Below are 13,061 nucleotides of genomic sequence, written 5' to 3' on the forward strand. Positions count from 1 at the left end.
TGGAGAGCCACACCTTGTGAAATGTTTTAATCTGTTTATAGCCTGCCTTTCTGCAAGATCCACTCATCGTCTAAAAAACAATAAGGAGAAAAATATGGACCCAACAGTAAAAGAGCCACAGACTAGGTCCACACTGCCTGCAGGAGAGGCAGGCTTTGTATTTCTCCCACACACACACATACACTCACAAACAAACCCCAGCAATGAAGTGCATTGACCTTTTGTTGCCTTCTCATGCTGCAGTTGCAAGGCCCAGTGAGCTTACCTTAAGAGGGGAGGGGGCTTGAATGAGGGGTGGTTTCTGAGCTGCAAGTCTCAGGCTGTAATAGGACTTAAGGAATCAGTTGCCCCCTACAGCCCCTTTTGGACAGAGATGACTTGGTCACAGTACTCCATGCTCTGATAACTTCCAGATTGGATTATTGCAATGCTCTGTATGTGGGGCTGCCCTTGAAGACAACTTGGAAACTTCACCTGGTCCAAAATGCAGAAACTCAGAAACTTTACTTGGTCCAAAATGCAGCAGTCAGATTACTGGCTGGGGTTCCCTTTAGATCTCATATAACTACTGTTTTCAGACAACTACATGGGTTGCCAGTTCATTTCTGGGCCCAATTTAAGGTGCCCACATTAGTCTTTAAAGCCCTAACCAACTTAGGTCCCAAATATCTGAAAGACCGCCTTCTTCCCTACAGACCCTCTCAGAGGTTGTGATTGGCAGAAGGGGCCCTCTTGGTAGTTCCACTGCCATCAGGAGCTTGGGGTGGTGGTGATGGGCCGTGAGAGGACATTCTTTGTGGCAGCCCCCAAGCTGTGGAACTCCCTTTCCACAGAGGTGCTCCTGGCACCTTCACTATGAGACTTCCATCATATTCTGAAGATGCACCTCTTTACCTTGGCCTTTTGACACCTGATATATATTTTTAGGACCTACCCTGGCCTCTTGACCTCCCTTTCCTGTCAGCAAAATTAGAGCTGCTGCCCATACGCCTTCTGTCTGTGTACATCACTCCTTGGCACTAAAAAGCCCCTTGGGAGGGACACAGTGTTTCCCAAATTATTTGACTTGCTGTTGACCTGTTTGACCAGAGGTCCTGCTGCCCCGTGCACTGCCTGCTCCAGGAGCTGCTGTTGTAGATAAACAGGACTATCAAGTTTAGGGCAATAGAGCAGCCCCAGGAGCAGCCAAGTGGTGTTGGGATGAGGCACAGATATCATGGGCTGCTGTTGCCCATGGTCTATCTGCTTTGAAGGATGGACAGCAAATGCCATCACAGGGAAAGATGGAAGACTTGTTGGATTGCAAATAAATTCTGAAATGTTCAGCCACTGGTTATCTAAATTGGCTAATGCTAATTTTCAAATGCAGTCACAGCAGCCAGCACCTAGTACTCCCCAACACCGTTTCCTAGTATGTGTTGGCTAATTGGGTGGCACCCTTGAGTGTGGCTCATTAACATTCTTGAGGCGATGTGTCAACTCTAACTGCAGCCCTGGGGTGACATTCTTCACCCAAGAGGTCCTGCCTGAAGCAGGATTCCCTATTTCCTTTCCTTTTCCCGCTCCTTGGAGCTTACTGGGCAAACCTGGGGACTGAGAGAGCCACAGCAGTGAGGCTGAGCTGGGTTGGACCATACGTGAGAGGAGATCACAGTAGCCTTGCAAGTAAGGGGGGGAAAGGCATCCCCTCCACATTCCAGTGTGTCAGCTGGTAGCATAGATTGCATCTTGCTCCACCCAGAAGGAACTGCTCCTTGCAATGGTTTGAGTGGACCTGTGATAAATGGTAAAGGGGAGACTGGAATTGTTTCACACTGCAGAATTTGGTGCCACCTTCTGACCCTCCCGCTTCTCACGTCGTCTCATGCGGGGTAAAGGGGGGCAATCCTCCAGCTGTACATCTCACAGCACCGGCTCGCTAGGTGCCGACTTGACCTCGGGGTGGGGAGCTGGTTGGCGGGGAAGCGCTTGAAGTGCCAGGCGGGGAATCCTGGGGGGTGGAGTTGGTGCACACGCGGGATCGCTTCCCAACTGCTCTGTTGGAGCGCTTGTAGATGGAGCGAGATTTGCGTCGACGGGAGGGCTGTCCGTGGGAACTCAAGGGCTCTTGGCATCTCCCCCTCCCTCAACGCCCTCGAAAGCCTTGTCCTCCTCTGACACCTCTCCCTTGTCTACCTGGGAGAGCTGGGGCTCAACATGCACGTTGCATTAGATGACTTCTAAAATGATGTAAAACTTTGAGGGCCAATGGCCACCACTTTTTTTTAATAGAAAAAAAGTCCACTGGTTTCAGCTTCAATGTGAACAATCTTTGGTGGACTGACCAAACGCTGCAAGCGCTTAAAATGACTGATGAATTTAATTAATTCCTACAGATACCATCTTATCAGGAGGTCCGTTCCGCACAACATAGGAAACGGACTTTAGTGTGGTGGCACCTACCCTTTGGATTTCCCTCCCCTTAAATATCAGACAGGCACCATCTCTGTTATCTTTTCGGTGCCTACTGAAGACCTTCCTCTTTCAACAAGCCTTTTAAGTGGAGACCTTATCCCAGTTTGTGTCTGTGTTGGAATTACCTTGTAATATGTTTTTAAACCTTTTTTTTAAAGATGCTTTTAAAGCTTAAAAATGTTTTTAAAGATGTTTTGTTCTAATATGTTTTTAATGGTTTTGTTTTAATATATTTTCAAGTCTGTTTTTATGATGTGTTAAAGTGTTTTTAGTGCTTTTGTTTGCCGCCCTGGGCTCCTACTGGGAGAAAGGGTGGGATATAAATCTAATGAATGAATGAATGGAATCTCATTTTGTAAGGCATCACATTGTTGTTGTGATAACTCCTGTGTGCACACAGCTGAGAAGGGTATGTATCTTCATCATCATTTGTTGATCCAAATGGTCTTGCCTACTGGCAAAAGCCTACTTTCCTTAACTCCTTGTACATGTGTCTATAGCTGTGGTAGATCTTCTGCAGGAGCTTACAGACATTGACACTCTCCATGAAAGTGAAGAAGGAGCGGAGGTCCTCATAGATGCCTTGGTGAGTAGAACCTTCCAGTGAAACCCTTCAGCCTGGGCAAGGGCCTACAATGGCAAAGGCTTTCCTGGCATTCTTCTGGTATCCTCGTATCACCAAGCCAGCGCGTTTTAGCATGGTCATGCACAATCATCTCTTTGGTTGAGATGTAACTGTTAAAAAAACCACAGCATTCTCAAAGAAAAGCATTCAGCTTGAAAGGGGGTTGGACTTGATGGCCTTATAGGACCCTTCCAACTCTACTATTCTATGATTCTATGAAAGAAGGGGTGGGGGTGGCTCCTGCATTTCCTGTTTTCAGGAGAACATAAGAAAAGCCCTTCTGGATGAGACCAAAGGGGGCCCATTTAGTCCAGCAGCCTCTTCTCACAGTGGGCAACCAGATCTGCAGTCAGAGCCTGAGCGGAAATCCACTCTTGCCACTTGTGATCCCAAGCAGCTGGCACTCGGAGGCATACTGTCTCCAGCAGTGGAAGAGAAACATCTGTAAGGGCATTGCTGGTGGTCCTCCAAGTTGGTGAGGCTCATCTGACATTGACGAGAAACCGAGCCTTTAGTGTAATTGGCAGAGCCCTGTGGAACGCCCTTCCAACAGAGATTGGGCAGGCGTCTTCTGTACTGACCTTTAAACATTTGCTGAAAACTTTTCTTTGCCATCAGGCTCACGCAGACAATTAAGACAACACTTTCTGTAACAGTTAGTTGGTGATATGCTTTGTTATATTAAAAAATATGTTTTTATTGTGCTTATATAATTGTTGTAAGCTTCTTTGATTTTTTTTATGAAATTGTGGTATACAAATATTTTTTATAAATAAGTTTTAAAATTGCCATTGTGGCTAGTAGCCATTGATAACCTTACGTTCCATGGAAGAAAAGTTTCTCTGTGGGAAACGTGGGGACAGAAAGGAGTTGTTGGGGAAAAGAATGACAGGAGGGCATCCAAAAGGGGGTATATAGGAAAAAGGACAAGGAGCCCTCTCCCCTGTGACCATGTTGCCTGCAGCTGAGGAGCCATCAGATCCTGGAGCAAGAGCAGCCTTTTCTCGCCTTTAGTCCCAGGTGGAGAGCCTTTCCCCAGAGATGCATCTCTCCCTCCCTGTTTCTAAACGTTGGTTTCCCCCGTTCTGCTCCCCTTCCTTTTCCCTTACAGCCCACTGTGTGCCATTGTGCAGCAAACGATGGCAGCCAAAGTGGCCGACATTGTTCAAGGGTGCTCCTCATTGAACTGTGCAAATGCATCCCCCTCTTAGTAGAAACTTGCCTCCTCCAGGCGCTTGTGTTAGGGAGGCTTCCTGCGTTGTTAAGTGGCAAAACCTGCAGAGGTAAGGAAGTTGTACGGGGCGAGGAAGGGATGCCTGTCAGCATTAGTGCTGTCATTTCAGTGTTAACATTTCCATCCTTCGTTTCGAGGGAGAGGGATTGTTGTGCTAGTGCAACACTGCTCCGTGGAGGTGGAGGGCAGGGAGCTGTCAGGTTGGAGGAGCAGCGCAAGGCTGTGGCAGCGGCTGTAACCTTCTCCTCTGCAATCTCTCCTGTCTCTTAGTTGTGATGTTACCTTCCAGAGGTTAATTACAGTTGCCCTGGATGAGTTCTTCTGGTTGGCCTCTGAGCAATTTTAATTACTGGGTCTTCATTACCAGAGCTGGCTGAATGAATGAAATGGTGAAGTTGGGGAGAGGGGAGAGTAGAAATGGGTGTAGAGGATGTATTCTGAATCTATTGTACAGAGAAGCAATAAACCAGGACAAAAGCTTCTTTTGTGCGTGCTCCTTTCTTATAGCCTGTTGACAAAAGCTGGGTTTTGAGAGGATTTTATGGTCCACCTTGAATGAAATGGGTCATAGTTGACTTCTGAATGGCTTCTGTTTATTTCACGGAAATAATTACTTTTTGGACATATGAGCCAAGGTCGCTAAAGTACCTGCTGAGATGATTTCACACCCGGTGACTGTTATGATGTTCTGAGTTCACAGCGTAAGGGTGCTCTGGTCCATAGAGCTGGATAGGCTAAAGGGGTCATCTGGCCTAATCTGCTGTAGGGACAAGAATTTATGCTCAGTTCTGTCTGCATGGTTAGTCTGCATGGGATGTTTCTTGAATGATTTCTGGGCCAGCAAATTTTCAGGATTGCTCATCGGTGCCCCATTCCATGGACTCCTATCCATCCAAGAACTCAGGATCATCATGCAGGGTTGCTCTCGGGGATCGCAAGCTAATGTGCACCCACAGAAAGGACTCTGGAAGCCACCTGTGGTGTATGAAATACCACACTGAAACTTGTTTCCAGCCTCCTGTTGGCGACTCTTTCCGCCATCTCCCAGTCCCTGGGCTGCTTCGTGTCCTGCTGTTCTTCCAGTTGGCGGCACGGGGCCCAAGGGGACCCTGTGCATGCAGAAGGTCCCAGCTTCAGCTCTTGGCAGCAGTCGCTCTGCCTGAGACAATCCTGGAGAGCCACTGCCAGTCAGAACAGACGATACTGGGCTAGATGGGCCAGTGGCCTGGCCTTGTAGAAGGCCGCCTTTTCCCCCTTCTTGTCCAGAAGAAGTCTTCTTTGTTGCATCGGGAATCTTCTCTTTGCGTGTTCTTCTTTTTGTGTGCCTAGGAAATGATGGTTTTCCATCTTGGAGAGATTGTTTGTATATTTTTTCCAGTGTGCACAACACAGCAGAGTATATCAACAGAGCAGAACAAACAAATATCCAGGGACAGCCTCAGATTTGAACGCCCATTTGTTGACAGTTCTGCAAGGCTGTTAAAAGTACATAGAAGACCTTTGGTGAAGCCTGAATGTCCAGTCCAGTATAAAACTGATCAGTATTCTTGATCCCAATTCCAGATCCCAGATCTAGGCTCTCTGCTCAGTTCACATCCACATGGAACAATTTCCACCTTCACCCTCTCTCCCAAAGTCTTTGAAAGGCAAGCATCAAGTCCAAGCCTTGTTGCCTGGTGTACTGGATAAGAAGCAGAACAATTTTGAGTAGAAATCTAGTACGTTACCCTTGCTCCTGGCCACCTTAGAGTTATGCATTAATTCTTTCTGCTTTTTCTGCTGTACCAATACTCTGTTGTCAGCCTGCTTGCATCCTTCCAGGTTTTTGGCCAGTTACAATCTGGTAGCCATAACCATGAAAGTTATTAAGTCTTTGTGCACAGCCTCCTCATCAATAAGGCTCATTACTGGCCTCCTGCTGGTAGGAAGGGCGGGATATAAATGAAATAATAAATAAGTAACACCCCATATCTCTAGGAGTGCTAATAATAGACTGATGTGTGATATTTATTTCTTGAAAGATTCTCTCCCAGTATTTTGCCATTTTGACCTGAATTTACAGGATCTGAACAGGGTGCTCCGTGACAGAAGCTCTTGGAGGTCACAGGTTCATGGGGTCGCCAGAAGCCGTAATCGACTGGAGGGCACATAACAACAACAGATGTTGCCATTTGTGTCCACTCATGCACCGTATGATAGTACGTTCCTACATTTGTGCAGCCTCTCCAGCATATAGTGGTCTTAGTGATTTGTGCCAGCCTCAGTGGTGTTAAATATCATCGCTGCATACATTTTAATGAATTCGCCCTTATAGATACTGAGATAAAATTTATAGGGTTCTCTTCCCTGCCCCCAACAAAGCCCTCAGATTTTTTCTATATATATATATATTTGGTGAAGGTGCTCCTTCAGCCTTTCCTCACAAGTCTGCAGTGCAGTTTTTGTTTTCTGCTCCTCTGCAAAACCCTCCGGTCCCCTCTTTCCACTTAAAGTCTAGTGCTCATCACTGAAGTCCTGCTGCATACATTGGTGCTGAAATTTAATGGTTGCCAGCTGGGCAATGAACATAAGAACATAAGAAGAGCCTGCTGGATCAGGCCAGTGGCCCATCTAGTCCAGCATCCTGTTCTCACAGTGGCCAACCAGGTGCTTGGCTCTGGGATCTGCAAGCTTATGGTTGTGGATTTGCTTCTCTGCTCCTGGCTTGTGCCACAGCCACAGACAAGGTACTTGGTCACCTCTGTACCGACATAACACATGTGACGTGTCAGGCATGGATGCTGGCAATCCGTCTGCAAGTGGCTGTCCTTAAGAAGAGAATTCTAGGATGGTTATCAGGTTTTTTGCTCTGTAAAGACCAGTTCGGTAAAATCTATTTCAGTAGAGAAGACTTGGTTTGCTAAATTCTCTGCACAAAGTGAATGTTGTTCATGTCCAAAGAACAAAGAAGAAGAAGAAAAGGTAATTTCAATCAGACAAAATTGCCTTCAGACACACTAACTGTATAGGGCTACACAATAAAAGGCAGGGGAGTGATAGTTTGCTGTGATCCTCCTTCCCCTTTGTAAGAGGCGACATTTCTTCCCCAAGGCTTTCATTATGTATAATTGCTTGGCCCTTGGATTTTGCTCCAGCCGCTTCTCAGGCAGGCAGGCAGAACTGAGAGTGAGGGGGAAATCCTGCTCAAACAGCAATTGCTTTCAGGGCTGACAGACAGCTGATGCCCAGTTGGGTTGTTCTGCTTGGCACTTTGGAATTCAGGGAGATTATAAATCAATCAAGGCTTGATTTAGGGAATAGTAGACTTGTGACAAGGTTCATATTCTTCAGATGTTTTTCTGTTGTGTCTGACACAGAAAAATTGTCCAATTAATTAAAGGGAAAACACAGCAGTGAAGTTTGCTGGAGAAAAGCTTTGTGAGCAAGCTTGTTTCCTTATCAGAGCATCTCTCACTGGAGTTTATTTTTAAAATTTTTATAATGTTTTGATTTCTGTCCTTCCACCAACTCCTCTGCATCACACTACTTTCTGCAACCCACGCCCCTGCGGACCCCTCACGCTGTCCTTTATGTCTCCCTCTTTTGTGGCTCAGGTTGACGGGCAGGTTGTCGCCTTGCTAGTGCAGAATCTGGAGCGCCTGGATGAAAGTGTCAAGGAAGAGGCAGATGGTGTTCATACCACTCTGGGTAAGGGTGGCCCAGTACGGCGCCTCTCACCAGGGAGGGGAAGGGTGTGTGTTGCTGTTTTGTATGCTTTACAGAATTCCTAACACCTGCAGTGTTCCTCAACCATGTCCAACCCTTCTCCTCCACACAACAGCACTAAGGGATCATGCCACATGGCCCCATCCACTGATTTCGGTGTGTTTGGCCCAGGGCTGTGGAGTCGGTAGGCCAAACCTTCGACTCCGACTCCAACTCCTCTATTTTTCTAATGGCTGACTCTGACTCCGACTCCTTCATAAATGGCAAATGTGTATTAACTAGTAATAACAAATTTACTGTAGTAAAATGGTAGCACAAGGCATTTCATCACCACCACGTGAATCATCAGGCTAGACTGATAGAACATAAAATATATTTATTTGATTAAAATTTCTGAGCAAGAAAACTTTCCTAAATTCCTATGAAAGTTTTTATTTTGAAGTCGGAGTTGGTACATTTCTACCGACTCTGACTCCACCCAGAATTGCTTCCGACTCTGACTCCACAGCCCTGGTTTAGCCAAAGCCCCAGAAGGACAAACACACACAGCTTGGAGGCAGGGCCAATTTATTTTAAAGCTGAGGAACGAGTGTCACAGAGGAATCTCATAAGTGGACAATTTCCAATTCTTACACGTTCTTAGGAATTGACCTCAAGTGGTGAAACGGAGGTAAAGGGATGAATTTCTTTTCACAGAAAAACTAACTGTGTTTTTCCACGGGGAACCAAGTTTTCACACAGAAGGCCCCACCAGAGCAGAAGCCTGAAAACCTGTCAGCCTAAAAGGGTGGATCCTGTCTGAATGCTGGTAGCTGCCAGGGTGGGTTGCCGGGAGCAGGTCCCCCCAGGCTCTTGAAGTGCCAGCTGTGCTATATCCTAGCAATACCTTTGCTGGTAGACAATAATGCTGGGAAAAACAGAAGGGAGTAGAAAAAGAGGAAGGCCAAATAAGAGATGGATTGATTCCATAAAGGAAGCCACAGAACTGAACTTATAAGATTGGAACAGGGTGATTCACGACAGGTGCTCTTGGAGGTTGCTGATTCATAAGGTCGCCATAAGTTGTAATCGACTTGAAGGCACATAACCACAACAACAAAACCTTTGCTGGCAGGCCACTAAATGATGCTCCGTCCCTCACCGTGTTCCACAGCAGCAGCTTCCATGTAACGTTAGGGATGTAGCGACATATTTTCAGCCATCTGTTATTGAGTGAAAATAATGAGTAGAGGTATCTGCGGCTACCCTGCTTTCATTCATACTGATGTTTCCCTCGAAGCCTGGTGTTGGGATTGGATGGCAATTCACTTAAACCCCGTTTCCTTGGAGCAACCCAGTAAACAATGGCCAGCAGGCCCTTTGAATCTTTGTCATCTTGCACTCATTTAAAAAACGTCCATATTTCTCTAACGGGGTATTGTAGTAGAAAAAATAAGAGAAGCGGGAGGAAAATACCTAAAAATGTGGTGCTGGATTCCGGGAGTTTGAGATTCCTTCTGCATACAATGGATATTGAGGTGTAGATGTGGATAAACAACATAAAGATCCACAGCTTGGGGTGGGGGAGAATGGTGTGAGATATTGGCACTTGAGTTTGTATACCTGTGGATAAACATTTCTCCACTGTGCTGCCTGCATCCACCCAGAGGCCATCTAGAGACCTGGATGCAGGTAATGGAAGCTGCTAGTCCCTTTGAACAGGGCATGCCAGAGTCAAGAAATACCTTTTCCAGACGTAGAAGCTACAAAAGCAATGGCATGTGTGCGGTATCTTGTTGATTTGTCAAAGAGAGAAAAAACAAAACAAAAGACCCTCCTTTTAAAGTTGTGCTGTGCTAATCAAGGCTTGTCAATTCAAGAAGAGCAGCCTCGTGGGTGGGGGTGGGGGGTGGGGGTGGGGGTGGGGGTGGGGAGGCAGGGATGGGGAGGCAGGGATTAGAATAGAGGGAGGAGTCCCGAGGTGATGAGAAGGGCTCATAATTATGAACTCTGGAGTAAGCCTGGACATTTGGCAATTCATTCTCTCTTCTCTCCTCTGCTTGTCTCTCCCTCCTCCACTCTTCCAAAGCTATCATTGAGAACATGGCAGAGTTCCGGCCCGAGATGTGCTCTGATGCTGCACAGCAGGGTCTCATGCAGTGGCTCCTCAAGAGGCTGAAGGTACGTGCAGGCTTCTTTTGCTGCGCCTTGTGACGCTTGCCTGAACTGGAACAAGGGGTGCGCGCGGCACTGATTTTAGCACCTTTCGCTCCCCCTTTTAGCCATTTCCCCTGGTTATTTCTGTTTCTCTCTCCTGAAAATAGGGCACAGCTCTTCCTTGTGTCTTTGTCAGGGGTGTTCTCCCTAAATGGTCATCTAGTCTAGCCCCCCAGCTGATGCAGGAAACCCACTACAACCCTGACAGGTGGCCGTGAGCCTCTGCTTAAAACCTCGTAAGGAAGAAAAGCCTATCCACTTCTGAGGCAGTGTCTGCTCCACCGTTAAACAGCTCTGCCAAACTCTCAGAAAGATCTTCCTGAGGTTGAGTCTAAATCCTTTTCCTTGTAATTGGAACCCTTGGGTGGATTTCTGGAGCAACATTTCGTCCATCCATGTAAAAGCCCTTCAAATATTTGACAATGTCATATCACCTCTTAAATCCTCTCTTCTCTAGGCTGAACATATCCAACAAATGCAGTCTTTCCCCCCCTTTGGACTTAGGCGCCACCCTAAAGGCATGGCTTTAGCGGATGTAAGGTGAACCTTGAGAGCATGCAGCACAGCTAAGAATGTCTCTCCCAAGGATCGAGGAGGCTAGGCAGGGCTATACAGGGCCAGGTGTTCCCACAGGTAACCTGGTCCCAAGTTGCTTAGGGCTTTATGTGTCCACAGGGCCTTAACCTTGGCCTATGGCCATATCGGCAGCCATGCAGCTCTTGTTCAGCACAGCTGTTCCGTGTTGTTCATAGGGCACCCCCTTCAGCAGCCTTGCTACAGCATTCTGAGCTTGCTACAGCTTCCGAGCCAACCTTAAGGGAAGCCCCACATAGAACTCTTCCTGTCTGCCAATACATGGGCTGCTGTAACTGAGCTGTTAGTTCTCCTGACGCTCTCCATGCAAACACTGTCCTCTCCTTAACTCTCGTTCTTGGCTTTCCCCTCTTTCCATTTCCTTTGCTCACCCCTTTTAAATATGAGCTCATTGGAAAGCTCCTTGTGAAGCCAACCCGGGTTTTTTAAATGCCTCCCGTTTCTTTCTTGGTCATTGGAATGTTTAGTGATTGTGCCTTCAGTATCTCACTTGTAAGAAACTCCCGTCCATCTTGAACTGTTTTCTTCTTGAATATTTCTGCCCATAGGATTGCACCCTGTATTTCTTCAGGAAAGTTGATTTTGGCAAGGCTAAAGTCCAGGATATGTATCTGGCTGCATTCAGTTGTCCCTTTCCTCAACCAAGTTGGCTTGTCACTTCTCTGCTGACATTTTCCCTCAGCAGTTAAAATGTTCATGAACATTCCATAACATGTGGACAGATTAAGAACCCCCCACCTCCAAGAGACAAACAGAATCCACTGGATTCCTGAATTGTCCTGGAGGAGTTCCCAGTACATAGAGCAGGTGACCCTGTTGAAGCCCTTGTCACGCTGTGGAACAGTGAGGCGCATTGGACTCTTGACACGGTTGCCGTCTTTCCGGCGACAAGTAAAGACTGTTTTATTTCAATGGGCATTTGGGATAGAGAACGACCAAGATTAAATGTCATAGGATTGGTGTCTACAGTATATGATTTTATTATTTTAAATTGTCCGCTGTTTTTAATGTATGTTTTATGGTTTTTAATTTTTCTCATAGTTTAATTCTATTTTAATTGTATATTTCTGTATGTTTTAATGGTGTTGTTTTTAGTTGTAAGCCGCTCTGAGTCCTATTGGAAAAAGGGCGGGGTAGAAATAAAGTTTATTATTATTATTATTATTGCCCCCAAGCACCCTCTCTGGTATTGTGGAACCCAGTTTGCACCTTGGTACACTAGTGAGCTAAGGGCAATGAAACCGGCTAGACGTTGGCTAGAGTGAAAGTGGCAAAAGAGGCTGATCGGGCAGGAGTAAAACATCATAACCATGCCTACTGTGTGGCGGTGAGGGCAGTGAAGAAGGCCCACTTCTCTGCCACCATCACATCCTCAAGTAGACATCCAGTGGAGCTTTTCCATATTGTCAGGGGTCTGTTGACATCAGTTCCAGGAAATTGAGTTTTAGTCTCTTTGGAGGCCCACTATGAATTGTTTGCAAGGCACTTTGAGAGTAAAGTTGCGCACCTCTGTAGCAATCTTGATGCCCCATCCACATCCACTGTAGTCCCTAGTAAGGTGTCCAGTGCAACTTCTGCTGCAACTTCTTTGGAATGGTTTCAGTTGATGCGGCCTGATGACGTAGACAAGGCACTTGCAATGATGTGGCCACCAAAGTGTCCTCTCGACCCTTGCCCTTCTTGGCTTATTAAAGCTTGCCAAGGGGGTTTGACTGAGTGGATCCAGGGTCTGGTCAATGCATCATTGCGGGAGGGAATGGTTCCAGCTGCCCTGAAAGAGGTGGTGACCCGACCACTCCTGACAAAGCCCACCTTGGACCCCTTCCAGTTAAAAGCAACTCTGCTAGGAGGGTGGGGCAGACCCCTGCCTGAAACCCCTGAGCCCCCCCTTGGAGTGGATGGCCCAATGGCAAGCTAAGGATAAGGCAGCTCCATTTGTTTACTTGAGCCCTCTTTCAGGACTGTGCAGCAAATGGAAGATGATGTGTGCCAGCCTGGGCCATCCTAGTTGATGGGCGTTGCGCTTTGGTCTTCAGCCCACTCCTTTTGGATAAGCTGCTGGCTAAACTAGTAATGTGCAAGGCTTTGGTTTTATGTTTGAGCAGAGCCATTGTCCTTTCATCTTCTCCAGCTGTTTGCTTGGCACAGGTGCCCCTGCATACTCCTGTGAAGAATATTCCATCAGCTGCAGAAATCCAGAGATACTCCTCTGTGACCCTGTGTACTTGTTAGCAGAAGCAATTTGTAATTTTC

General features: G+C 46.8%; 1 protein-coding gene across 1 annotated transcript in view; it reads left to right on the forward strand.

The window, feature by feature from the left end:
* The window catches only part of CTNNBL1 (catenin beta like 1), a 139,699-nt gene that overhangs the window by 44,292 nt on the left and 82,346 nt on the right, over positions 1 to 13,061 (forward strand). Inside the window, exons 5-7 of the mRNA XM_061630757.1 lie at positions 2,943 to 3,040; positions 7,907 to 8,000; positions 10,087 to 10,178. Coding sequence (XP_061486741.1) covers positions 2,943 to 3,040; positions 7,907 to 8,000; positions 10,087 to 10,178 — 284 coding nt within the window. The remainder of the gene's footprint in view (positions 1 to 2,942; positions 3,041 to 7,906; positions 8,001 to 10,086; positions 10,179 to 13,061) is intronic.

Source organism: Rhineura floridana, chromosome 6, assembly GCF_030035675.1.
Source record: "Rhineura floridana isolate rRhiFlo1 chromosome 6, rRhiFlo1.hap2, whole genome shotgun sequence".
NCBI lineage: Eukaryota > Metazoa > Chordata > Lepidosauria > Squamata > Rhineuridae > Rhineura > Rhineura floridana.